At 55.3% G+C, this 25,965-nt stretch overlaps 2 protein-coding genes and 1 long non-coding RNA gene across 5 annotated transcripts in view; 2 read left to right on the top strand and 1 right to left on the bottom strand.

Moving 5' to 3' along the window:
- The window catches only part of DNM1 (dynamin 1), a 45,566-nt gene extending 37,643 nt beyond the window's left edge, over window positions 1–7,923 (top strand). The window contains 7 exon segments of the mRNA NM_001131049.1: window positions 52–161; window positions 799–910; window positions 1,354–1,365; window positions 1,940–2,110; window positions 3,175–3,416; window positions 3,784–3,999; window positions 7,785–7,923. Of these exon segments, the coding sequence (NP_001124521.1) occupies window positions 52–161; window positions 799–910; window positions 1,354–1,365; window positions 1,940–2,110; window positions 3,175–3,416; window positions 3,784–3,999; window positions 7,785–7,845 (924 nt within the window). The 3' untranslated portion in view covers window positions 7,846–7,923.
- A 1,105-nt stretch (window positions 7,924–9,028) lies between these two features.
- GOLGA2 (golgin A2) lies at window positions 9,029–25,962 on the bottom strand. Of its 3 annotated transcripts, XM_038549204.1 has the most exons (27): window positions 25,804–25,962; window positions 24,168–24,284; window positions 22,953–23,033; window positions 19,735–19,851; window positions 19,413–19,456; window positions 19,230–19,293; window positions 18,752–18,811; window positions 18,491–18,571; window positions 17,654–17,692; window positions 17,287–17,349; window positions 17,108–17,201; window positions 16,903–17,009; window positions 15,912–15,970; window positions 15,487–15,628; window positions 14,259–14,348; window positions 14,045–14,152; window positions 13,772–13,859; window positions 13,051–13,391; window positions 12,667–12,780; window positions 11,617–11,841; window positions 11,462–11,537; window positions 11,173–11,261; window positions 10,690–10,899; window positions 10,504–10,606; window positions 10,314–10,420; window positions 10,083–10,236; window positions 9,029–9,994 (listed from the first exon to the last, which is right to left on the bottom strand). In XM_038549204.1, the coding sequence occupies exons 1-27, from the start codon at window positions 25,849–25,851 to the stop codon at window positions 9,771–9,773; spliced, it is 3,045 nt and encodes a 1,014-aa protein (XP_038405132.1). In that variant the 5' UTR covers window positions 25,852–25,962; the 3' UTR covers window positions 9,029–9,770. The 3 variants fall into 3 exon arrangements, with proteins under 3 accessions (XP_038405132.1, XP_038405134.1, XP_038405133.1); XM_038549206.1 differs by lacking the exon at window positions 18,491–18,571 and having other exon boundaries at window positions 25,804–25,866; XM_038549205.1 differs by lacking the exon at window positions 22,953–23,033 and having other exon boundaries at window positions 25,804–25,866.
- Window positions 13,409–21,606, top strand: LOC102157251. The gene is made up of 6 exons (XR_005364949.1): window positions 13,409–15,649; window positions 17,356–17,714; window positions 19,565–19,664; window positions 20,367–20,509; window positions 20,857–21,075; window positions 21,379–21,606. It is a non-coding gene; the product is annotated as an uncharacterized LOC102157251 (long non-coding RNA).
- Window positions 25,963–25,965: the final 3 nt, after the last annotated feature.

Genomic DNA, 25,965 nt, shown 5'->3' with positions numbered 1-25,965 from the left:
GATATGAGGCATGGCACCGACCTCACCCATCGCTCCCACCTCTATCCACAGGAGAAAGAGAAGAAATACATGCTCTCCGTGGACAATCTGAAGCTACGGGACGTGGAGAAAGGTTTCATGTCAAGCAAGCACATCTTTGCCCTCTTTAACACTGAGCAGAGGTGGGTCCCCAGACTGCAAGCCCCAAACCACCTTTCCTGAGCAGAAAGGAGAGGGACCTGCTCCAAGCCCCACAGCGAGAGTCATTCCTTTGACAAATATTCAGTCAATCACTTGGTAAGCGCCTGCTCTGCCTAAGACACCCTGCTAAGCATGGGGGACAAAGGGCCCATCAGGCCGGATCCCCTTGTTGCTCAGTGTCCAGCAGGGTTGGTGACAGTACCAGGCCTCTCACCTCTCAAGCCAGGGCTGACCGAGGGTTCAGTACAGCTGCCATCAGGGAGGTCCCCAGAGAGCCAAGGAGGGAGCCAATGGAGGCTGCACAGTCAGGGATGCCCCTCGTATGAGATCTCAGTCCCCCTTCTCCTTTTTAGTATCTTTTTAATAGAGCATTTTACCATTTTTTTCACTGAATCCTTACAATGACCCAGGGAGGCAGGAATTGTTTTTATTAATCCATCTTCCAGGCAAGGAAACAAGCTTGGGAGGTGAGGGGACATGCCCAGGGTCACACAGCTGGGAAATGAGGAAGCCAGGACTGGGCCCCAGGTGTGATGTCCCCAGTCTGTGCATGCCCTTAATCACCTGGGTGAGTGGGTCTCCGAGCCTTCTCCCCTCGCCGCCTGCCCCACCTTGCAGGAATGTCTACAAGGATTATCGGCAGCTGGAACTGGCCTGTGAGACACAAGAGGAGGTGGATAGCTGGAAGGCCTCTTTCCTGCGGGCTGGCGTATATCCTGAACGCGTTGGGGTGAGTGGAAGGGCAGGGAGGGGGGCAAGTTACTTCTAATAGGGGGCCCTGAATCACTATCCTCAGCGATGCCAAGTCATGTCATCAGGGCTCAGAAATAGCACAGATCCTCCCCCTTACCTGTACTGGGGTGGGATCAGAGTTAAGCCTTCCTCCTGTCCTCCAAAGCCAGTTTTTTGTGAGCCTCCTTGACCACAGATGGCAATTCCTTCATTCTCTTCGTAGAATAGTTCAGGGGGTTTTGTGGCTACCTTCATTTCCCTTCTCTCCTTCACTGTGGTGATGTCTACAGTTGCCTTAGGGTTGGGGTCAAGTGCCCTGGGTTCACTCATCTTTTCCTTTCTGTGTGTGTGTCTGCTTTGGCTGTGCTTGCTGGTGGCGGCGGCGGCGGTGGTGGCAATGCTGGTGTCGTGGCCTCTATGGCTTTGGTGTGGGCCTCCCAGGACAAGGAGAAAGTGAGTGTGCCCCTCTCTCACCTTCTGCCAGGTGTCTCCAGCCTGGCAGCAGCTCTGGCCAGGTCTTTAGAATCAGGAAGGGGGTGGCACCTGGGTGGCTCAGTGGTTGAGCATCGGCCTTAGGCTCAGGGTGTGATCCCAGAGTCCCGGGATCGAATCCCACATCAGGCTACCCCCAGGGAACCTGCTTCTCCCACTGCCTATGTCTCTACCTCTCTCTGTCTTTCTCATGAATAAATAAAATCTTTTTAACAAGAAAAAAAAAGAATTTTAGAATCAGGAAGGGGCCTTGGAAAGGTCTTTGCTAATTGAGAGACTGGGAGACTGAGGCAAATTCTAGGCACCAAGTTGAGAGTGGAGATAAGGCTGAACAAGGGTTTGGGTGCCTTAGAGACACTGGGGTGGGCAGAGTGCAGACACAGAACGTTTGGAGGAGCCAGTGTCTGTGTGTTCAGGCCCTTTGCTCTCTGTACTCAGTTCTCCAGGCACCCTTCAAGGGGCTGAGACCCTGGGAGTGGCTGGAACCTGGCTACGAGGGCCCAGCCGCTCTGATGCCCTCTATTCTCAACGGCAGGCCAGCGAAACAGAGGAGAATGGCTCAGACAGCTTCATGCACTCCATGGACCCACAGCTAGAGCGGCAGGTGGAGACCATCCGGAACCTGGTAGACTCATACATGGCCATCGTGAACAAGACCGTGCGTGACCTCATGCCGAAGACCATCATGCACCTCATGATCAACAATGTGGGTGCAACACTTCGTGGGCAGTGGGTGCTCTTTTGGGACCAGGGAGGGAGTGGCCAGATTGGCCTGGGGGAGGCACAGACCAGTCCCTTGGGATCAGGTCTAGAGAGGTAGGTATAGGTCCACACTAGAGCTATCCAAAAAGAAATATAATGTGAGCTTTATATATTATTTTGTAGATTCACATACTCAAGTTGTTCCAAACATGCTTAAATATTTCCCAAAAGGGACTAGGAATCACACCTTTTGAGTACTCCCTGACCATGTTTTGAAATGCGCGCCCTGCAGAACCACTACCACCCATGGCTTAGTGAAAAAGCATGGCCCCCAGGGAATTAGAACTGTATTTCAATCCTGGCTTTGCCACAAATTCTGTTTGACTTTCAGTAAACTACCCTTCCTGAGCCTCTGTTTCCCTCTATGTAAAAATATGGATAATAATGGAGTTGAGAATTAAGGGAATATAAAGTGCAGAGCAGCACAGTGCCTGGCACATAGTAGGAGTAGGTGCTCAACATATATTTAAATAACGAATAAGTGAGACACAGACCTATGGTGTAAAAACCTCAGTGCCTCCCCATGAATATCCCGGGGCCTGCGCCAGGTAGCACCTGTAGAGCATAAAGGAGCCCACCACCTACACATAGAGACTCAGATTTCACCCAATCCAGGCATGTATTTACATCTGCTACTCAAGGGCTTGGGAATTTTTAAAATGCCATCTACCTTATTTTGGCCCCGTGGATTGTGCAAGTCCTTGGAAGGGGTTATAACTATCCCATTTTACAGATGAGGAAACTGAGGCTGAAACAATGCTGAATAACTAGGTGTGCTGGTTGCATGGTAGGCCCTGAGTGCCCTCCCGTATCTATGACCTTGGACAGGTCAGTTTTCCCCTCTGGACCATCTGAGAAAAGGGCAAGCATGGAGACGGGAAAGCGGGGGAGATCTCTGAGTGGCAAAGCCAGGACCACCGAGCTCCCAGTCCAGCGCACGGTCCCCCAAGGCGGCCAGACTGGCACAGGCGTCAGGTCCTAGCCCCTCCTCTCTTGGCGCGCCCGCAGACGAAGGAATTCATCTTCTCGGAGCTGCTCGCCAACCTGTACTCGTGCGGGGACCAGAACACACTGATGGAGGAGTCGGCGGAGCAGGCGCAACGGCGCGACGAGATGCTGCGCATGTACCACGCACTGAAGGAGGCGCTCAGCATCATCGGCGATATCAACACGACCACCGTCAGCACGCCCATGCCCCCGCCCGTGGACGACTCCTGGCTGCAGGTGCAGAGCGTACCGGCCGGACGCAGGTACCAGGGCCGGCCCCCACGGCCCCAAAGCCCCCCAACCCGGGGCCCGCGGGAGGTGGGCCGGGACCGGGCAGTGGCGCGCCCGCGTCACCGGAACGGCTCCCACCTGGAGCAGGGGGCGGGGCTTAGAGACGGGCGGGGCTTGACGCGGGGCGGGGCTTGCCGTGAAGCGCTGGCTGCGGGGCTGGGTGGAGCTGGAACTTCGGAGCCGCCCGAGGCGGGGCTTAACCTCCGGGAACGAGTAGGGCGCGGCGAGGCGGGGCTTCCGCGCATGGGCGTGACCGGCGCTGGGCTGGGGCGGGGCCTCAGGATGGGGCGGAGCTACTCATCTCCTCCCTCCTTGTTTTCCGCGCCCTGTCGTCCGCAGGTCACCCACGTCCAGCCCCACGCCGCAGCGCCGAGCCCCCGCCGTGCCCCCAGCCCGGCCCGGGTCGCGGGGCCCTGCTCCTGGGCCTCCGCCTGCTGGGTCCGCCCTGGGGGGGGCGCCCCCCGTGCCCTCCAGGCCGGGGGCTTCCCCTGACCCCTTCGGTCCTCCCCCCCAGGTGCCCTCGCGCCCCAACCGCGCCCCGCCCGGGGTCCCCAGGTGAGTAGGGGCTGAATGCGGCGGGAGAGACCACCGGGCGGGCGTAGCCGGGAGGAAGGGAGGGCCAGAGCCCGCCCTCTCCATCCAGGGCGCTAGGACGCGGACGTGGACGCTGGAGCCACGGGAGGTGTGGCCGAGGGCTGGCGGAGCCTGGCCCCCCAGGGGGCGCTGAGTCCCGGAGGTGGTCGTTTCTGGGAAGGGGGCCATGGGACTCATCCCACCTGCCCCCTTCTTTCTAGCACTTGCATGGCGCTTCCCTCCCTCTTCACTTCTCTCCTCCACCCGTTGCATTCCTCCTTTCTCCTCGCACTCCTCCCTCTCCTCCCTTCTCCATTCTGCCCTCAACTTCTCTCTCCCAGTCCCTGGTGACCTACCTCAGGTCCGGGGATCTGAACCCGGATCCTCTCCAGATGTGGAATTTGTTCACTTACACTCAGGGCTGCTCTGAGTCCTGACTCTCTGAGCTGTCCCAGGGGGCATCTGGCCTCTGGCCCACAGGAACAGAGGCCAGGCTGTGACTGACCAGCAAGGTGTGTGATGTGTGTGTGGGCGTGCACACAAGTGTGAGTGTAAGAATGGCATCCAGGCACGGGCTAGGACATGGAACAGCTGGGAAAGGGGACTGGGAGCCATGGGGCAGTCTAATTTTAGTATATGTGCTGCCGAAGCGAGCACGCCATGGGGCAGTCTAATGGCTTTCTTCTTTTGCCCTGCCTCTGGCCCAACCTGGCCTGAACCAACATGGTGGGTATGGAGGCAGGAGTGGGTGAAGGCTGCCCCATTTTCCCGGAGATTTCCAAGGAAAAGGATTCTACATCGTCCCTTGGATTTGCCTTCTTGACTCATGACCATTTTTCAAGGAAGCTCATTCTGATCCCTGTTTCCAGTGGCCACATTCTTTGAGGAGAAGCACATCAGATCAGTAGCAACCACTTGTGTTTCCACATGCCTGGAGGGTAGGGCCTCGCCTTCTTGGGTCTAGCCTCCATGGACCCCAAATGAAGCAGAGATGGGACTTGCTTCCATGGTGATCTGATGACCAAAGCAGATGGGGTAAAGCAGGCAGCATGGTAGTTGGTCGAGAGTGCGGGATTGGAGTCCAGATGTTCTGGTTCACCCTGGGCTTTCGGCAAGTCACTTTCTCTTCCAGGGCCTTAGTTTCCCTTCTACCACATGATATTTAACATTCTGCCTTTCTCCCAGGGTTGGTGTGAGGATCAAGGGAGACAGTGACTGTAGAACTGTCTGCAGTTCTACAGTTCAGACTGTAGCCACAAACTGCAGATGTGGCTATAGGAGCACTTTGCTAACTTCTCTTGTGAGTCGAGATTCTTAAGGGTATTTGACATGCCCAGGTGTGACATATGGGAAGAGGAAGATTTGGCACCTGCTCTAACTCCAGTCTCACTAACATACAGGAAATGCTTGGCAAGTCATCGCCTTGCCTCGGGGAAGAGAACAGTCTGGGATGCTTCAAGACAGATTGACCTAGGGGAGGTCTGGGGGCTGATTGAGATAAGACTCAGGTGATGAGGAGTCAGGGGCGTCGGTATGGAGCAGCAATGAAGGCAAAGGTTTAGCTTGGGATGCATTGAGGAGAGCCACTGGCCAGAGAAGAGTGCAGATAGAATGAGGAAGAATAAGAAAAGGTTGCCGTGGGTACAGTGGGGGCAGGCTGCAGAACCTTAAAAATTCTTGGGACTCAATGCTATGGGGACTAGGGAGCCATGGAAGGTTCTCGGGCAGAGAAATGACAGCTGGACCCTGAGAAAGCAAGTCCTGTCCCTTATGGAGCATTGCAGGTGGCCCTCTGAGCACTCCAGGCACGAATGTGCAGGGAGCTGGTGCAAATGCCTCCTGTGTATGGGCGAGCTTCTGTGTCGTGACTCAGCCCACGCGTGTGCTTCAATGTGCCGAGTGGCTGCATGCCCCGATCCGTGCTGCACGTGCCAGCCAGTGAGGGTGCTGGGCAGCGGGAGGTGGGGGAGGTGTATGCGTGTTGTCTGTGGGCATGTGTGTCAGTGTGTGCATGCGGGGCCGTGGGGCCTCCCAGCATGTGTGTGCACGCCCGGGCGTGTGCGTGTGCGTGACCCCCACCCCCCAGGCCTGCCCTGTCTGTGCGTGTGAACTGCCATGTTGATCTCGTGCTGTCTTTCAGAATCACTATCAGTGACCCCTGAGGAGCGTCAGCCACGGTAGGTGCATACATGCCTCTCTGCCTGCTGCATGAACAGTGTGTCTGCCCCCCGCCCCCCGCCGCTGCACCAGCTCCACACTGGGGGGCGCACCTGGGACCTCAGAGCCAGGCTCCCCTCCCTCTCCCTTCTGCAGCTCCAGACTTATTCTTTCCTCTTTCTGTCCTCGCTGCCAGCTGGCTCTCTCACCTCCCTCTCAGCGAGCCTCGGGACTCAGTGCCACTGCTCAAGACCTCCATGGCTGAGCCTGGGGAGCTCTTGGGACAGGCTCCGCGCCCGAGCTGGCAGACACAGGTGCTCTCTGGAGCCATCAGAGAGGACAGAGGGCTCATGGTTTATGGTGTAGAGGCAGGAACCTTGGAGGGGGTTGTGCGTGGGGCTGAACTCAGCCAGCCAGGCTTGGAACTTTGTCCTGGGGGGTGCCACACTCATTGTCCAACCTGAGCCAAGCTGTCGGGGCAGGGCAGCCAGCTCCCAGCTCAGGAGCGCTGGGAACCGAGGCCATGATAGGGCAGAGGAGGTCACAGCCCCACCTCCTCTATGGTGCCAGCAGTTGAGCAGCAATTTGGGGCGAAGGCTCTGGTTTGCTGATTTCTGAAAGCTGGAGGGCCCTGTCCACAGTGTACGGGCGAGGTAGGATCACGCAGCCTGTTCCTCTCCCTCCTGGTATGGTCATGCTTGTGATGGCACTACAAACGACAGTGTCCTCTGCCCCAGATGAAGCACCGTAAGCCAGCCCTCAGGCTCCCGGGCCTAGGCCTGGTGCTCCTGGGGTGACCTACACTTTTCAGCCAAGGGGACGACAGTGTCCACCAATCTAGGCAAATCAGCTTTTCTGAGTCCCACCCTGGTTGGGCCGCACATGCGCCCAGCAACCCACCTGCCACTCTGTCCCTGCCGCTGACTCTCACTCTTCTGCTTTTCCCCAGCAGGAAGGGCCCAGCCTCACCTACGCGACCTGTGGTCCCCCGGCCAGCTGAGGCTCCCCTCTTAGACTTATAAGCCTGTGGCCGCTGGCATCCGGCTTGCCTGACCTCCCTGCCTCCCCAGGGTCCCTTCTGAGGACTCCGGGCTTTCTGCCCACCCAGAGGGGCCTCCAGGTGCCCCCTCCAGCCATCCTTTTAGCTTTGCCCTCCTGGTTCAAACACTGTTCTTTCTCCTGTCTCTCTCCACGAGGACTGGTGGCTGTGGCATGGGGCATCAGGACCCACATTCCGAGACTAGGGCTGGTCCTGGGCCAGTACATTGGAAGACATGGGGGCCAGAAAAGAGGGAAGGCAGAGGGGCCGAGCATGTGCCTGGAGCTGTGGGTGCACTGCCTGGTGGTGTATGAGAGACCGGCGTGCGTGGCAGAGGGAGGGCCGCCCCGGCCTCCATCCAAGACCCCTGGGAAGCTGTGGCCCCCACCCACCTCCAGTTCCTCCTACCTTCCCTTTCTCTCTCCTCCATTCCAGAACCCTTGCCCACACCCTCAGCTTTGTTTTCGCCCCCTGTCCTCCCCTCCTACCCCACCGGGCTTGGCTGCCCTTGCCTTACCAGTTCTCTTCCTCCTTCTCTCCGTTCTCTTTTTGCTTTCTCTCCAACTGCCAGCCGATCGGGTCAGGCAAGTCCGTCCCGTCCTGAGAGCCCCAGGCCCCCCTTCGACCTCTAACCAGATCCCTCTATTCCTCGGAGACCTCCCTTTCCAAGCCTGCCTGGACGGCTGTTCTGTGACTTGACAGTGGCTCCCCAGCCCCAAAGCCTCCCCCTTCATCTGTGACTTAGTCTGTTGTAGTGGTGAGCTGACACATCCAGGCGTGATATTGGTGAAAACTTGTGCCCCTCTGTGGTATTGCTCCTATCCCATTCTATAAATAACTATAAATACACACACACACACACACATACATATATGGCTGCCACAGCCTCGCCTCTAGTGTTGGGAACCAATCACCACGCTGTCCTTGAGGAGTCTTGTGGTCCAACTACAGGGGAACACTGTCACCCTGACATCCCCCTCTCCAAAGTGTGCCACCTCCGATGAGCCTCCCTGTCATGCCCGGCCTGTGGACGGCCACTCTTCCGTCCCTCCCCCGCTCGAGCACAGGGGGGCGCTGTACTGGCAGCTGTGTGGTCCTCTGCCACCAGTCTTGCTGTCTCTTGGCTGAGAATAAAACCCATTTCTGGACGATGGGAGACTGTCCTCTGCTGGCTTGTGTTTTTGTGGAGTTCAGGGGAAGGGGAAGGCTTCAACCTTGGGATGAAGCGGTGGGGAAGGGCCCCACCATTGCTAGGGTGTTGGGATGAGTGGCGAAGAGAGGTCCTGTCCTTTCCAGGGCCTACTGGGAAAGCACCTGCGGATTCATGGGTTATCTTTCTGGGAAGCCTGCTCTGCCCACTAGGGGGCAGGGGCACCAACTCAGCCCAGAAGGAGGATTGGGGGCCCCTGGCACGCACTGTGCAGGGGAAGGACAACAGGCCACCAGAGGGCCAGGGTGATGAGAGGGCAAAGTGCCTGAACTGGAAGGCAGCACTCTTGGTGCGAGGACCCTGCTTTCCCCAACCCAGGATTAGATCAGGCTCTGAGCCTTTGGACCATTAAGACAGGAGTGCTCCTTAGAGTCCCATGCATGGCAGGGGCCCTGGGATCCCCCAGGCTTCCCCAAGCAGCATGGGGGTGACAGGCCTGGATCATCTCCAACAGCTCTGTTTGCTAGGCAGGCTCAGAGACACTGGGGCTTTGCACAATCCAGAAGTCTGCCCTCTGCTGGCAGGATCTGCTCCCTGTTCAATGCCCACAGTGCAGACTCCAGGACCTAGGGGCCAGTGACTGGAAACAGGCACACACAAGGCTAAACAGTATGGCTAAATCCATTTATTCCGAAATAAAAAGCAAACAGAAGTTGTGAGTCACCTGGGCGGAACCCCGTCCCCGCCTCCTTCCTCTGTCCTATGCTATCAATAAATAAGTTTCCTCATCCCCAAATATTTAATAGAACTTCCTCCCCATTTGCCAGTTCCAACCTCTGCTATGATACAGGGGGCTGCCCTATCCCCAGAATATACAAAATGTTACACAGGTACAGTATATACACTGGGGAGGGAGCCCCCCCCCCCACCAGCTTATGCCTTTGCCTGGCCTGGGTTAGCCCCAACTGTCCTAAGGCCTGGGAGAGTGCTGCCCAGTCATTGAGCTGGACAGGGGGAGCACTTGTTCCCCAAAGTGCCTCTGAATAGAGGATGCCTGAGCCCCTCTGAAGGACTGCTTGGTGGGGGTGAGGAGGCCACCAGGGAGCCCCTGCCCCCCAAGAAAGGGAGCCCTCTAAATAAACTATGTTTTTATTGAGCCTCTGGCTCTTTGTTTTTCTGGAACGATGAGTAGTCCAGATAAAGACACAGCCCTTGCCAAGGTGGCAAGAGGTCTGCACCTATTTGTCTCCCCCAATTAGGAGGCTTTTCACACCCCTCTCAGGGGTCTTATCTTGCTAGTTTAGGGATAAAAGGGTAACTGGGAAGGAATGATAGGGTGGCAGGGACAGGGTGGGAGCAGAGCCCCCGGCCCCACTTCTCCAGGTTTTGCTTGCTGGTGTCAGGCTCTTAGATCACCAGGATCTTCACCTCGTCATTGTCATCAGCCCGGTAGAAGAAGGGGACGCAGGGATTCTTGCTTAAACCTAGGTATGGCTGGGGATTCTGCATCTCCTGCAGAAGCTGCATGATTTGCTGTGCAGTGGGGTTCTCAGGGGCACTGTGGCCTGGTAGGGCCTCTCCCTGAGGAGGTGCCACATTATCATTGTCAGCCAGGCTCACCTCTCGAAGATCTTTGTGGGTCAGGGAGAGAGAAAGAAACAGGGCTCTGAGTGCTGTGCGAGCTCTCCCCGCCCCACCCACCCTGAGGGCTCTACTCACCACCCTGGCCATTGGCAGCACCAAGCTCTTGGGCTGGGGGTGCTGTAGCAGGCTCTGCTGCGGGGTCCTGGGCAGCTGCCAGGAGCTTGCCCTGCCGTTCATTGCGCTCGCTCACTAGGCATAGCACCAGTTTCTGTAGCTCCAGCAGCTTCATCTGGAAGGAGAGGTGCTGAGCACCCCCGAGTTCCACCCCTGCCCTGTACCACTCCCAGCGATGCTCAGGGCCCCTACCTTCATGTTTTCTTTGTCTTGAGCCAGACGGCTAATGTACTCCTCCTTCTCCCGGTGCCGTTCCTTCAGCACTGCCCTCTGATTCTGGTACAGGGCGATGTATTCTCCTGTGGGTACACGGGCTGCCGCTCAGGCTCTTGGACCCATCACAGGGCTCCCCCCACCCCCGGGTGCTGGCCCTCCCACTCACCAATAGTGTCTGTCTCTCCAGAAAGCTGGATGCAGCAATGCTCCAGCTCCTCCACCCGCTCCTTCAGCTCCACTTTCTCCTGCATGAGCTCCAGGAAGCGGCCCTGTGGCCAGAGCAGCAGGGTCAGGGTCAGGCAGCCCGCCCTGGTGGCCCCACCCTTCCAGGGCTGGCCAGCGACTGGCTCACCTGCAGCTTGTCCATGGCCACCTGAAGGGCCTGGTGGGTCTCCCCAGGCACACTGTCACCACTGGGGGCTGCGGCCTCCTCCTGCACCTGCTGGCCTGGGGCCACCAGGTGAGCCAGACGCTGGCAGCGCAGCTTCTGCTTCTTCAGCTGCCCGCGCAGCCGTGCCTGCTCCTCCTCAGCACTGGCTAAGGCCGAGTTAAAAAATGCCACCTGCAGGTGAGACATGTGTGTGTGCTCTTGTGGGGGATACTCAGGGTGACCAGGTGGCAGGAAGGCAGAGAGAAGCTCCTCCTCTCCTGGCCTTCGTGGGCACATCTGCGCTTCAAGGATGGTGCCGAGGCTGACCGCTGGGTCCCATGGGTTTGAGGGTTGAGAGAGGTTGAGGGAGGGAACCAAGAAGAAAGGAGGGTGCCCCTGGGAGGGGGTTACCACAGAGGGAAGCGGGAAGGTGGGACGAGGAAGGGGCAGCGGGGGTCTGCTCACCACGGCCTCTCGGCTCTCCAGGTTCTCTGGCATGCTCAGCTTTGGCTGGGCAGCCTCTTCTTCCTTCTCCTCACTGTCCAATCCATCTCCTGTCAGGGCAGATGGAGGGTCCTCAGACAACCCAACAGGGGAGGTAAAGCGGGCCAGGGAACAAAGCTTGGGGCCAGTGCATCCCCAGAGAAGAATTCACTGTCCTACAGGTCCCGTCACACTTGATTCTGTGCTGCTCAAAGTCACCCCTCCTCCTCCTCGGGCTCTGTCCTCTTCCCCTGGACACTCTCCTACTCACCTTCCCCAGGCATAGCCATGAGGCTCAGCTGGGCCTGGAGCTGCTGGTTCTGCTGGGTGGCAGATTCCAGGCGTCCCTGAGGGGCCAGGAAAGAGTGAGAAGGGATGCGGGTAGCAGGCCCTCCCCTCGGGGCCCAGTACTCGAACTCCCTTCACCTGGGTCTCCTGTAACTCTTGGAGGGCTTTCTCGGCCGCCACCTTGCCCTGAACTTCCTCATGCTGCAGCCGGTCCATGAGCTGAGTCTGCAGCAGCACCTGCTTGTGCAGCAGCTCCTTGTCGGAAGCCAGCTGCTGGTAGGCGGCCATATACTGCTGCAGGTGGCTCATGTACTGGTCCCGCTGCTGCTGTAGATTCTGAGCCTCCTGGCTCTTCAGCTCCACCTGTGGGAAGACCCAGGGACTAAGGCTGGCACCCGTGCTGAGAGGAAAGCGGGAGGCTCTGCGGCCCGCCCAGGCCCCTGGCTTCCTCGCTCTAGGACTTCAGTGACTGCCCCTATATCCAGGGACCCACACTTCCCTTACCCTTCCTCATGCCTCATGACCACCTTCTATTTTCACTTTAGTGGAAAAGCAAAGTGCGCCCATGGACATCTGAGTGCGCCCTGAATGCCTCACACTACAGGCATGCTTCTCATTTAATTCTTGACACCTGGGCAGCCCGGGTGGCTCAGCGGTTTAGCGGCCCCTTCAGCCCGGGGCCTGATCCTGGAGACTCAGGATCGAGTCCCACATCGGGCTTCCTGCATGGAGCCTGCTTCTCCCTCTGCCTGTGTCTCTGCCTCTCTCTCTCTCTCTCTGTGTCTCTCATGAATAAGTAAAATCTTAAAAAATAATAATCCTTGACACCTCTGTGAGCAAAATGCTAATATCTCTGAGGACACCTGAGGCTGAGAGATGAGAAGCGACTAGTGACTGGTGGAGCTGGGGGTAGCATCCAGGGCTGAATCCGAGGTGCACCATCTCTTGACCTCGTTAGGGGCCTGAGCTCTCTAGCCAGGACGAGGACCTTCAGCCCAGGGATACCCACTCTGTAGAGTCAGACAGCTGGGAGTGACAAGGGGCCTGCACCACAGGCAGGATTGGAAGGACTCTGGAGTCAGGTGTCCCCCCACAGGCTGGAGCTGCACCATCCTGGGCAACCTCCCACCCTCCGAGCAGGTAGGTTTGTCCTCCAGGCTTCCTCAGCTGGTGTGGGGGGTAAGTTACCATCTCCTTTAGCTCTCCCAGCTTCTCCTGCAGCTGGCCCAGCTTCTTGGCCAGCTCCTTCTTGACATGCTGCTCCGACTGCAGTGCGGTAGTAATCTCCATGTTCTCGTTGGACTGGAGAGAGAAGAGGAGTCAGTGGCCACCCCAGAACATGGAGTCTACCTCCCACAGTGCAGGGAAGAGTGGAGGCAGGTGTCCTCACCACCTCTGCCCCACTCATCTCAGCAGGGCTCTCCGGCTCACAGGGTGCCTTCAAGGGCACCATTTTCACATTGGGTGCATACACCCTTCCCCCATTTTACACGTGGGGAGACAAAGGCCTAGAGGGGTTAACTGTCTTGCCCAGCACCAAAAGACTTGGCTAGGAGGAGAAGGGCTACACACCAGCTTGACGAAGCCGTTCTGCAGCTCAACCAGCTGCTCCTTGAGCTCGCGGTTCTGGGAGAGCGCACGGCTGATGGTGGTGCGATCGCTCTGCATGCTCTCCAGAATCTGCTTGCGTTCCTCTGCCTGCTCCCCCCAGCACTCGGCTGCCCGCTCCAGCTCCAGCAGCCGCTGCTCCTGCTCCCGGTTCAGGCGACTCAAACCTTCGTTGTCTTTCACTTGGGCCTGCACCTGCTCGGCCAGGCTCTCCAGCTCCTTCTGTAGTTGTTCAGTCTCGGCGTGCAGCCGCTGCTGCTCCTCCTCCAAGGGCCTGGCTGGGGGCTCCTGGGCTGGGGGCACCACTGTGGGGAGCAGGGGGAGGGGGACACACGCTAGGGGCCTCTCACCTCTGTGCCTTCAAAAAAGCCCTCTTCTTGATCCACAGCTCCTAACTGGGCCTCCTCGCCCCAAACCTTGGCTTCCTGGCTCACAATCCCTCACCCTCAGGGGATATGCACTCTTTCAAGACACTTTTGAAAAGAGTTTTTAATATTTTTATGCTCAGGACAATTCGGAGTGGTTGCCAGCGGGCACACTGCCCAACCTGGCCAACTCCTAGTACGGACCTCTTTCCCTGGGCCACAGTCCCCTTCCATCCACCCACATCCTTAGGGCATTTGAAGGCATCCTCACCAGCCCTCTGGCACCAATCCTGCTCCCAGATCCTCCTGCCTCAGCTTACCTATCTGGTTCTTCAGTTCAGCCAAGTTGGCCTCCAACTCCTGCACCTGACTCATGCTGTGCTCCTTCTCTTCCCTCAATCTGTGCATCTGCCCAAATCACAGGGGGGATGGGTACATGGGTGGGGGGAAGTAAGACCATTGCCCTCTCTATTCCCACCTATAAAAATTGCACAGCCACCTCTGGCTGCATACCAAGTGATAGGATTCCCCTTTTACTGATGTCCAGAAAGATCAAGCAGCCTAAGGTGGGGGCGCTGAAGGTCACATCTCACCTGTTCAGACATCTGCTGCATCTTCTGCTGCCAAATGGCATTCTCCTCCTTCAGAGTCTCTGCATACTGGTCTCTCTCCAGCTGCAGTTGCTTTAGTAAATCTCTCAGCTACAAAAAGGGGCACAGATGTTAGCAGGGGCTGCTGCTGGGCCTAACCAGCTTCTAAGCACCTAGGGCCATCCTTCCACACCCCCTGCTCTCTGCAAGGCCTCACCTCCCCGACGTGGGCCTCCAGCTGTGTCCGCTCTTCCAGGGCCTGGTGTAACTCCTGGCTGCTGTCAGGGCTTTTGGATTGACTAGAAAACTGGAGAATGGAAAAGGAGAAGGTTAGATGTGGGGAGCCCAGGCTGTTGCAGTAATGCACCCCACCCCAAAAGGATCTGAGCTGGGATAACGTACAATTTGGCATTGATACAGATCTCTACCTTTACATTACGTTAGTATTGGGTCCACAGGCTTTCTGTTAACTAAATACTCATTGTAAGTGCTCCTCTAGCTCCCAGTCCTGCCAACCTGGTGTGTATTCTCTTCCAGGTTCTTTACTGGCTATAGTGAGGGTGGCTACAAACTGGCCCTGGTCCCAGAAATGGGGTGGTCAGGTCCCAGAGTGCGGGTGTCCATTAACTTCAGAGCAACCTCAAGCCCTCACTTCCTCTCTCTACCAGGCTATTTGTTAGACTACCCAGCCTAGGAACAGGCGGAGGCCATGTTCAGTCAACACCTGCTGAATGGATGGGGAGATGGTGAGGGAGATGGGTAGAGAGCCCTACCTGCTGCCCAGGACAGACCAAATTTGGAGACTCATGTTTCACTCTGGGGGGATTGACCAGAAGAGGAGCCTTAACCAATTGGTCCCATGCAGGAAAAAAAGCCGTCAGGAGGGTGACAGACCATGTGAGAAACAGCTGGGGCTGTGGAGCTTGGGAAAACCTGAGGGAGGGCCAAGGAATCTACAAACACACCCCCTCCGAGTATCTAAAGGTCTCAGGAAAGAGATGAAATTTTTCCTGTGTTGATTGGGAGGGAAGAACCCCACTGAAGGAAGTGACCTGAAGGCAGATTATCGCTGTGTGAATAAACACTGATGGAGGGGAGCTCTTTGGCCCAGGTACCCTGATGACCTGGTGGCCCCACCTCCAAGAGGAAGCAGATGGGGACTCATGGGCTAGCCTTGTGACTGTCAACTGTAGAACAATGGTTTGCAACCAAGATGCTTTAAAAAACAAAAATTTAAAAAGCCCCATCCCTGAGATTCTGAGTCCACATTGCTGCACAGGGCTCCAATTTGTAGATTTTGATCAACATCTGCAGCAGGATTCTATAGCAGGGCCAGAACAAGGACCCAAATATTCCAGCTTCTGGCTAACGGCTGGCCATCACAATCCCGGGAGACCACGGCCCCAGACAGATGGGACCCAGACTCCCTGGGGCTTCGGCCTCACCTGCTGCAGCAGGAGCTCCGACATCTCCAGCTTCTTTTGCAGCTCCTCCATCCCGAGCTGCATGGCTGCCTTCTCTCTCACCATCACCTGAAGCTTCTCTTCCAGTTCTGAGTTCTGCTGCTTCAGGTCCTCATTGTTTTTGCTATGGCCAGAGAGAGCAAAGGTAGGTATGAGTACAGAACAGAAAGGAGTACTCTGGTGATCAACCCACCACACTTGCCACGGGGCCACAGAACGGTCGGAAGGGGCCCCCGGGGAACATGAAGCCCAACGAGCAGGCCAGAGAGAAGACCCGCGAGGCCCAAGGCCACAGCCTGTGCTGGCGGCACAGCTGGGCCTGGAGTCCAGCTCTGTGCGTGTTCTAAGCCGTATGCGGTGCCCCCCTTCCCCTGTAGCCCTCCCACTTGCCAGCCCCGCTGTCCTACTTGTTCTTATATAACTCCAGCTTGAGGGTGTCTCGCTCTTTGGTTAAGTCCTTGTTGTGCTGCAGATACAGAAAGGCAGGGTCAGGCATGGGCTGGGCAGCAGAAGATGCAGCCACACTTCTTCACCCACCCTAGCCACACTTGACACTTTGTTCAAAGCCATGTCCAAGCCCAAGTTGTCATGTGCCGTGGACTAGAACTTGGTAAGGGTGGGAGAGATTCAGAGCTGGCCAGCAGAGGCCCAGACAGTGGCACTGCTATCAACTACTAGTAGCGTCAGAACACTCCTGACCCTTCACAGAGCATGTCAGCAGCTGCCATGCTAACAATCACATTCAAGCTTTGCGACCACCACATGGGGTAGGCACGATTGTGTCTGTTTTTACAGGTGAACAACACAGAATATCACAGATTCAGTCGTTTGCCTAAAATCCCCATCGGAAAGCTAGAATTAAACATCCAGTCCGTCTGATTCTTCACCTACATTTTCTCCCTGGGTTGGGGAAGCAGGGATAAGGAGTGGAATTAAATTTGCATTGTGATCCTCTGTCCCTTTTTTGAATGATCTGTTCATACGGCCCACCACTCAGACTGTACAGAGGTGATCTGTTCCTCTCCCTGGGTTTTTATAATTCCTTTCACACACCTTGTATTACACACATACTTCCCTTCCTATACAAATGGTAACATACGAAAAAGACTGTTCTGTACTCAGCCAAGACCCACAGCCAGTGAAGGGGGCAGGGCTGTCTCTCAGGATCTGGACTCTACATTCAGTGCTCAGTCCAGAAAGCAGCCCCAACTGCTAAGTCCCCCAAGACAGTCAGCTCAGCCCTGGTTGCTTCTAACCACCTCAAAACTTTAAAGCAGCAAGAAACAGCCCATGCTGCCTTGTGGGCAGGAAGACACTCCACCGTGTGGAAGGGACCTTTCCCCTTCCCCTGTCGGGGAAGCTGCACCTCCAGCCAGGTGGGTCAGAAGCTGGGCTCACCCTGTCCACCTGCTTCTGCTGTGTGGAGACAGCAGACAATGTGCGCTCCAGCTCACTGACACGCTGGCGGGAAGACTGCAGGCGACTAGCAAGATCTTCAGACTCTCCTGGAATGACAGAGTTCAAAGAGGAGCCCAGGAAGGAATCCCACCAAAGGCCTGCCAACGTGCCAGGCTATGGGGTGGGAGGATGTCTAGACTCCCACCTGCTTTCTGCCTGGCTGCCTGCTGTGTGTGGACCAGGGCTGTCTGTAATTCGGTCTTCTCAGACACCAGAATCCCTATGGTCTGAATGTGAACCTTTGGGAAAGAAGGTAAAGGGGTGCTGAAGAGAGGGGATGGAAGCATTTCCTGGGGGCAGGAGGGAGATCCCAGCTCCACACACCTGCAGCTGCTCCCTTAGAGACCCCTGCTCCTTTGCAAGCTTCTGTTCAAACTCCTTCTTCTCCTGCAGGAAGGAGGACACAACATCCTTGACTGGAAGGGGGCAGAGATGAAACAGCAAAGGACGTGATCCCAAAATATGCCATCAGTGGAGCAGGATAGGCCCAACAATGTGGCCAGACTGGGGGGGAGGGGGGCGTGGTGGCAGGTAGTGGGAGGAGGGCAGGGGTAGGGAAGGGGTGGGGGACACAAGGGGGCCTTTTATTCCTCCAGGCTGGGAGCAGACCAAGATGAGAATGGGCCTCTACATCTGAATCCTCCCCAAACGCCTCTGCCACATAATCAGCAGACAAAAGATATCATGTTACTTTTTCCAGTTGATCCAGAGTTTCCTGGTTCTGTTGTTTCTGTGGGGAGAGCCAAAGAGAGGTAACTCGGTCTATTCCCTTTCACTGCCCTCTGCACACCAAGACTGAGGGATGGGCAGGGGCCAGGAATGGGTTTCAAAGGGGAAACTTCATGTGGACACGAACTGATAAGAGTCTCCTCAAGCTCCCAAGAAAAGACTTTGGGTCTTGGGTAGTTTTGCTCACAGCTACACAGATGAGAGTCCTTGTGAAAGGACAGGGATAAACCTCCAGAAACAGGAGTTGAGAAGCAAGAGACTACCCTTCTGGTAGCTCGTGATTTGGAAGGGTGCTTTCATTCAACAAGTATTTACTGAGCACCCTGGGCCTAAGTACCCACAGGCCAGGTTCTGTTCTTAATAGCAGGGATACAGGAATGAGAAGGACCTGATTCTCTGAGCTAAAGGGGACCTTGGACACCTCTAATTCTACCTCCTCAGGAGACTGAAGCCCAGAGAGGAAAGGTGACTCATCCAAGTTCAAAGATGGAGCAAATTAGGGGTTGGGTCAGGGCAGGAGCACACCAGCCAAGCCAGTGCTTCCTCCAGAGGCTACAGCCCTGGGGCAAGTATGGAAAGGACTCAAGCAGGGGTGTCCGGAGAACAGAAGGAGGCAAAGAAGGCAGCCACAGAGAGCCATGCCGCATGCTCTGGGGTCCCTCCACCTGAGACTCAAACCCCCCGACACCCCATTCTCCCTTAGCACCAGGGTCCCCCAGCCCCTTTCTTCAGAGCCCCAGGGAAAAACTGGAGCCCCAGATTGGCAGTGTGGAATCAGGGGACCCCACTGGACTCTTACCAATTCCTCTATCTTGCTACTGAGTTGTTTGTTTGTTAGATTGCTGGAGTCCAGGGCTAGTGATAGCTCTTGGTACCGGCTCTGAGGCGCATGCAGAGGAGGAGGAGGAGGAGGAGTTGGACGAGGGTTGGGGAGAGGTAGAGAGAGCAGTCATTAGGGTTGGGGGCTGTCTGGGCTGGCAGCGGGGCACCCAGCCCCCGCTGTGGGAGGAGATGGGGGCTGGCCTGCAGGGTCCTGAGACCATGGTCTAGTGCCACTTACCTCTAGATCCTTTATGTTAGCAGAAGATGCCAGGCCCTCCCCATTGATGTAGGATGAAGACTAGGAGACACGAAAGGGCTCACATGGAGGCGCACTCTGCCCGCCCCAGTACCTAAGCCCTCTGACTCCTCATCCTGCCCATCAGCTGCAAACTTTTCTGCCTAACTAACCCCTCCTTTGTGCCACTCCTCCTGGTTCTTAGCCCCCCGTCATCATCCATCCCCTCCTGGGCAGCTCTCATTATGCACTTTCTGCAGAGAGGTCAAATGATGTAAGCAGCCTCAAGGTCGGACCCCTTTACCTGGGGGAGCTTCAAAGGGAAGACTTCAAAGGGGAGAGGAGTCAGGCAAACATTACCCAGTGAGCTGGCTACTCCTGAGCTCTTCCCTCCCTCTTGGGAAATCTCTGCCTCAGTTTCTTTCTGTCATATTCTCCCTCCCCATTTCCCTCCCACTTTGGGTTTCAAGTTCTGGGGTACCTCGGACACAAGACCATTGAGCTGCTGAGAAAGCTGTCGCAGGCTCTCGGTAGAGGACAGACATCTGGGGATGAACATGAAAGTCAGGGGTTCAGGAGGCCCAGCGGGAAAGAGGGGGTCTCAGGCAGAGGCCTGCCCCAACGCCTGGGCCCAGGGACCACTGCCCTCATGGGAGATACTCACTTGCTATCATCTATGAGGATAGGACCATTTTCTGCATCATGGTTCTGTTCAGGAAGAAACACATGAGGTGGTCACTCAATTGCTGGTAAGACCACCCAGGGGCAGGGGGAGGCAAGCTCATTCTGATAACCTGCCAACTTCCCAAACTTCAGGGAAAGACCTGGTCTTGGCTTCCCCCACCTCAGTCCTCCAGAAGGGCACTCTGCTCTAGGAACCAAGCTACCTGAAGAATGGGAAGAGGACCCAAAGCAGGTACAGTCCTCTGAGGAAGAGGAGGGGGTGAACATACAGTGGGGGCGGCAAAGGGGGAGGAGGCACAAACCTGATTTGATGTCATGCTGGTGACACGAGGGAGACTAGCACAGGGGGAAGGGACACCGCCAGGTGACACGGTGTCATCAACAGTTGGTGCAGCAGGAGCGGCGCGGTCTTTGGGCGCCTGTCACAGAACAGAGCAGGCAGGGGGTTAGGGGCCATGCAGGTAAGAAGGTGCCTTGCTGCCATGGACGCAGGGATGCAGAGCAGGCAGGACAGGCATTGCTGTGGTCAGAGTGACAGTCACACATGCTGGGAGCCACTCTGGAGTGCGGCTATGACTCACCCAAGCCGAGGGCCGCCTGCAGCCTTCTGGATGGCCAAAGCTCAAAGCAAGGTCTGCAAGACCTCCCTCATGAACACATGAGGGCCTTGTTCTCCGTAGAGCTCAGCAAGAGACAGTACCATGCTCTGACCTGTGGCAGCCACAGCAGGTGGAAGACAGGGTGCCCAGTCAGGGAGAAGGCAGGCCCTGTTCTTCTGGAATGCCAGGGTGACACCCCCCTGGGCCCCTGCCAGGCAGAGGGTGGTGGTACTGAAGGAGATGTGGTCAGTTCCACTCTTTGCCTCCTTCCTCTCTGCTCTCTTTTCCCTTCCCCCCTCCTCCTTCCAACTCCTGGCTGTATTTGTTCAATTCAGGCCTTTCCTGGGAAGGAAGTTACCCAACTAGAAGCCTCACCCTACTCCTGCAGGTGAAAAGAAAAACATGGCTACTACACCCACACCCCAACCTCCTAGCTCCAAAACACCTACCAACCAGGAACCAACCTGAGAAACCAGAGGTAAGATGCCTGCCCTCTGACTCTTGGTATCCTGGAGAACGATCCTGGAATGGGACACAAGGAGCCACAGAGAAACTGCTCCCTTTTCCCCACCTGAACCCACTTGCTTGACCAGGGCCCTACCCAGCCTCCTTCCAGGCTCAGGTCTGACACACTCAGTCCAAGCACCTGGCTCTACAGATCTAATGTCTGATGATGAGTAAAGATGAGTGGAGAGATGGGGAAGATGGCTGATAAGCTCAAGTTTGAAGAGGGGAGCACTAGGGAGCCAAGGCCTGGCCAGTGAGGCCAGGAGCGGGAGGAAGAGGCCACACGTGTGCCTGTCTGTCTGTCTCTCTCTCTCTCAGCCCAGGGCTCGCTGCTTTCTGGACGCATCTGCTGCCCTCCTCAGAGCAAGTGCCGCAGAGCCCAGGGAGCTGAGGATGAATCTGAGCAATTTGCATGTTTACTGTCCATGCTGTGACCTTTGACCCTGGAACCTGGCGTTGTCTTGACAACCTGTTCAACAGAATCCTAGATAAGAGCAGAGGCTCAGCAGCTGGCTGAGGCATGAGACTTTGGGGGAGGTAGGGCACTTCCAGCCCTGGGCCCTGCAAGCTCTGGGTGCCTCCTGGCATCTTGAGATCCCCCTGATCCCTAGCACTAGATACAATGACGTTCAGAAAAGAAAAAAGTGATTACCTGAAGATTTAAATATATATATCTATATCTATAATGACGATTTTGTGACCAACCAAGATATTTCACAATTTTAGGTCTTACAGCAAAAGTAGGGGGGTATTTAAAAAAATCACTCGCCACTCCTCCAAATGTACTGTTAATATTTTTTTTATTTCTTCATGATTCCCCACTTCTGGAAATGCTATCAGCTCTCTGTCCAGGATCCTGCAACCACAAGCCAGCATTGCCAGGACAGAAAACTTAAGTGGGAAACAATCACTGATAGAAGATTGGATCTAAAAACCACAAGAGATGGGATCCCTGGGTGGCTCAGCAGTTTAGCACCACCTTCCACCCAGGGCATGAACCTGGAGTCCCGGATCGAGTCCCACATCGGGCTTCCTGCATGGAGCCTGCTTCTCCCTCTGCCTATGTCTCTGCCTCTCTCTCTCTCTCTGTCATGAATAAATAAATTAAAAAAAAAAAAACCCACAAGAGTAATCTGGGTTTTCCTTTCCAGGACAATAGAGGGATGCGGGCAGCGGGCACAGAATCCTAGAACTCAGCGCAAATACGAGCTTCAGGACTGCCCCAGGCCTAGGCTCCCCTCCTCCCTGTGCCTCTCAGCAGCTCCTCTGAGCCCACACGATGAGTCAGTCACAGCACCTAGACAGACCCGATCACCCAGGCGTGAGCAGTCCCTGGGAGTGAAAGCCTCTAACACCAGCACGCAGGGCTCTGTCCCCTGCTCTCTCTCCATGCCCATCTCTAACTGGACGTGGCTGCGTTTCAGCCCTACGCCCCTGGCCTGGCCAGTGTCCCAGGAGGAAGTACCAATGTCATGTCCAGAGAACCCACCCAGGCTCCCTGCCTTTCTGGGAGATACTCTGTGAGATCATAATGCAAACTGTTACCTGCATTCCACCCTCCGGCTGCCTGGGATTCCCTTTCCCCCACTCTCCATATGGATGAATGCTACCCGCCTCTAATCTTCCCATCAGTCTCGAGTTCATTTAGAACCAACCTTACCCTCAGTTAAGCACCTGGAATGTTGCCACATCTTACCTTGCTTCTTGCAGCAGGGTCTCTGCCTCCCTAAGTATGCATTCAACCTGGTTTACCTCTTTTTCTTGAGCACCTAGCCAACTGCCTCTCCTAGCAAGGACCCATTGAACACACAGCCCAGTGTTGAACTGATTTTTGAGAATAGGGGCAGGCGGGATGTCCTGGTCACTCATGTTTGGTTAACTTCACATGCTTTCCAGTTAATTCCTCTGAAAAAATAACCTCAGTCCTTGTAACTATAACATACACTCCCTTTGTCTTAACCCTACACTACCTACTCTCCAACCAAAATGAACTAATCCAATTCAAAAAAAGGACAAACTGCTATGCAGTCTATTCATCTTTTGGGGGACAGGTGCCCAAAGGGCAAGTGTGAAGGTTTGCTTTTATTTAATCCAAATCTGACGCGCCACTGGGTATTCATACCCAAGGCTAGAAAAAGCCAAATCCCACACACCTGCTCTGGAAGCTTTCCCAAGTTACCTTTAAACTTCAAGATGTGTCTCACATCTTCTTCAAAATGATAAAAGATGTGGGGGAAGGAAAAAAACCCAATCAACCAAGCAGGTGAAAAAAAAAGCAGACATGAACAGGCTGAGGGTTAATGACAGCAACATAAAATAAGCCAGAGGCAAAGTATTCCCCCAAACCAGAGAAGCCTTGGGGCATGCACAGCTGGGAGAGAGCAAGCCAGAGAGGGGGTTCGGCACTGCCTCACCTTCCACTTGTCCAATGGGGGGAGCGCTACCCCATTGGAGCGGTTAAGGTCGGACACCAGCACCTTCAGAATATCCTGAATCTACAGGAGGCGAGAAGGGAGAAACAAGGGCAAGGGGAGAGAGAAGAGTGGCTTAGAGAGAGGTGAGAGAGTCAGGGAAGGAAGAAGTGGGTTCAGGAAGATGAAATGCTGGAGAAGAGAGAGGGCAACAAATCCATGGCCTGTGCTGCCTTCCCAAACAGCCACCTGCTGCCGTGCTGGAGGCAGAAATCAATGTACCCAGATGGAAAAGTCCCCTGAACGAGACCGAGAACGCGATCACCAGCCCAATGCAGGTGTTATTTTAATACATTCATCAGACCCTCTCCTCAGACCCGGGTGCTGGGGACAAATCTGACAGGCTTGCAACTCCATTTTAAAAACCAGACTTCCATGGAGGGTTCGCTTGAACAAAGGGAGCTCCAGCTAGAAGTCTGAAAGACACTGATCTGCTCCAACAATATCATCTTACAGAAGAGGAAACTGGGCCCAGGGGAGGAAGTGATTTTCCTGAGGTCGCCCAGCAAACTGGTGGCAAAGATGGACTCAAAATTCACTGTCACCTAACCCAAATGCTTGGTCTCCTTGCTACACCCTGGGTCTCTTTTGGTGCTTCCTATAGGGACAGTGTGATGGCAGATGGCTATTCTCACTGCCTGGCTTCCCCCCTGAAGCCAGGGATGAGGAAAGTCACCAGGTCAGTATGTCAAATAGGACTACCCTTGACTGAATGCTTATCCCACACCAGGCCCTAAGGGATTAATATAAAAACAACATCAATGGGGCATCTGGACAGCTTAGTTGGTTAAGTGTCCGACTCCTGAGTTCTTCCGGCTCAGGTCATGATCTCAGAGTCATGGGATCCAGCCAGACATCAGGCTCCGTGCTCAGCAGGGAGTCTGCTTGAGGATTCTCTCTCCCTCTTCCTTTGCCCCTCCCCCTGCTCTCTCTCAAATAAATAAACCCTTAAAAGAAACAAAAAAAATCAACCATCTCATTCCAGTGTCACCAGTGTTAAGACATTATTACCCCAACTTTATTGATGGGGCATATTCCCAGCAGAGGGAGAGGTAGGATTCAAATCCGTACCTGACATCTCCTCCACAGTATCAACCACCACCCTCTACTGCCCCTCAAACACCCCTGGCCCCAGGAACCTGGCCAGCCAGTACTCACATCCTCAGGAGAGTGACAATCATTGGAAGTGGTAGTCTCAGGGCTACTGCCATTTTTAATCTTCCTTTTCTTCTTTGCTCCTACACCAGGGCTGTTCTTCTGCTGATACTCCCTCAACTACAGAAAGGAAAATCAGTGGGGCTCATGAGAACTATAAACCCCTGTATTCATGTCCAACTTTGTAGTTTACAATATACTCCCATACTCGCCATCTGACTTAATGCCACCAACAGCCCTACAAGGTGTTGTAATTCTCAGTGACTGCAGAAATAGACTGATAACATGACTAAGAAAAGAAAAGGCAATAATGGAATTTAAACTTAGGCAATAATGGAATTTAAACTTAGTCTTCTGACTCCGAGTTCTGGGGTTATGCCATGAAATCAGCAGGTGCCAAAAGGCAAAACCAGAGGTGGAGGTGGAAAAGGTGGGAAAAATAACATCTGAGTAATCTGACTTTAGAGTCCTTTCCTACAAATCTGTTAAAGCTGCACATTGGTATTTATCAAACTTTTATATCAACGTATCCTGATGGCAGAAGGCAGTAAAGGCACACACCTAGTGAATGTGGAAACCTAACAGAAAGAGGACAATCCAAGCACCATTTCAGAGAGAAGTCTATCATAATCTTACAAATCTACACAAATGTCATCCCTAGTACATTACTATAAAAGGATTTTTCTTTCTCAAAAGAATCAAGCACAATTGATGCTTCAGTTCTATATTATCCTGTGGCCCTCAGAACACTCCATGTTGAGATGATGATTTGGGGAAGATTCCCACCTATGAAATTCAGGTTCCAGAGATCAGTTCCACAGAGGATAAGCAGATCTCACTCCAAAGAGCACTGATTGATGGGGGGGAGGCGGGGGGGACTCTGGTCCAGAATCATAAGGAATTAAAATGTGAGGTAGAGAATTCAGATTTAATATGTGAAAGTCTTTCTGGACAGTAGAAACCTAAAAGGAAACCATACCAAAGAAAACACACTCTCCCCATTGTCACCAAGGTGTTATCAATGTTCCATGATCACTGGTGTAGTCAATGTTTAAGGATGGGGTACAGTCTAGAGTAAGGGCTCCTGAAACCTCTCCCACCTAGGTCCCATAGTCCCCAGTCCCCTTCAAGCTGGAAATTTGCGCCGCGACCGGAGAAACCGGAAAGGGTATGAAAACACTGGGAGACTGGGTAGTAAGACCAAACACCGGGGCTCCTGGCGCTAATGACAGTTCCGAGGGGGATTGTGACGTAACTACATTCCCCTCCTCCCTACCAACGCCCGAGTCGCCGCTCCGCGGTGGGGGAGGGGAAAGCAGGGCTGGGACCGAGGTCCCTGGACACCGGGACCGGCCTGGAGAGCCCAGGTCCTCCGCTTCTGGGTGGCAGAAGGCTAGGGCCAAACCTGGAGCAGGGAGCCCGGGGAGTCACCAGCCCAAAGTCACCGGGGGCGGCGGGCGAGGGCGGGGGCTGGGCAGCCGGGGGGCGGGACTGGCTGAGACGACTTGGGGTGGGGGGCGCCAAGGGGCGTCACGGGGCTAGCCCCGTGTGCCTCAGGGGCAGCAAAGATTCTGGCCACGGCCCGGCCGTCCGAGGGGCCTTTGGCTGGGTCAGGGAGCCGCGACCCGGCACGTTTTACCTTTTTCTTGGCCGCAGCCAATTTGCTCTGTCGGGTTTCTTCCGACATCCCGGGACGGGGAGGGGTAAGGGGGGTGGCCACATCACCGCGATCCCGGCAACCACCGCGGCATCACTTCCGGCAGTCACCGCGCCGGTGTGCGACTGAGCCAGAAAGGGAGGG

Source organism: Canis lupus, chromosome 9 (assembly GCF_011100685.1).
Source record: "Canis lupus familiaris isolate Mischka breed German Shepherd chromosome 9, alternate assembly UU_Cfam_GSD_1.0, whole genome shotgun sequence".
Lineage (NCBI taxonomy): Eukaryota > Metazoa > Chordata > Mammalia > Carnivora > Canidae > Canis > Canis lupus.
The sequence above is the reverse complement of the archived record's forward strand: the minus strand, read 5'-3'. Positions and strand labels throughout refer to the sequence as shown.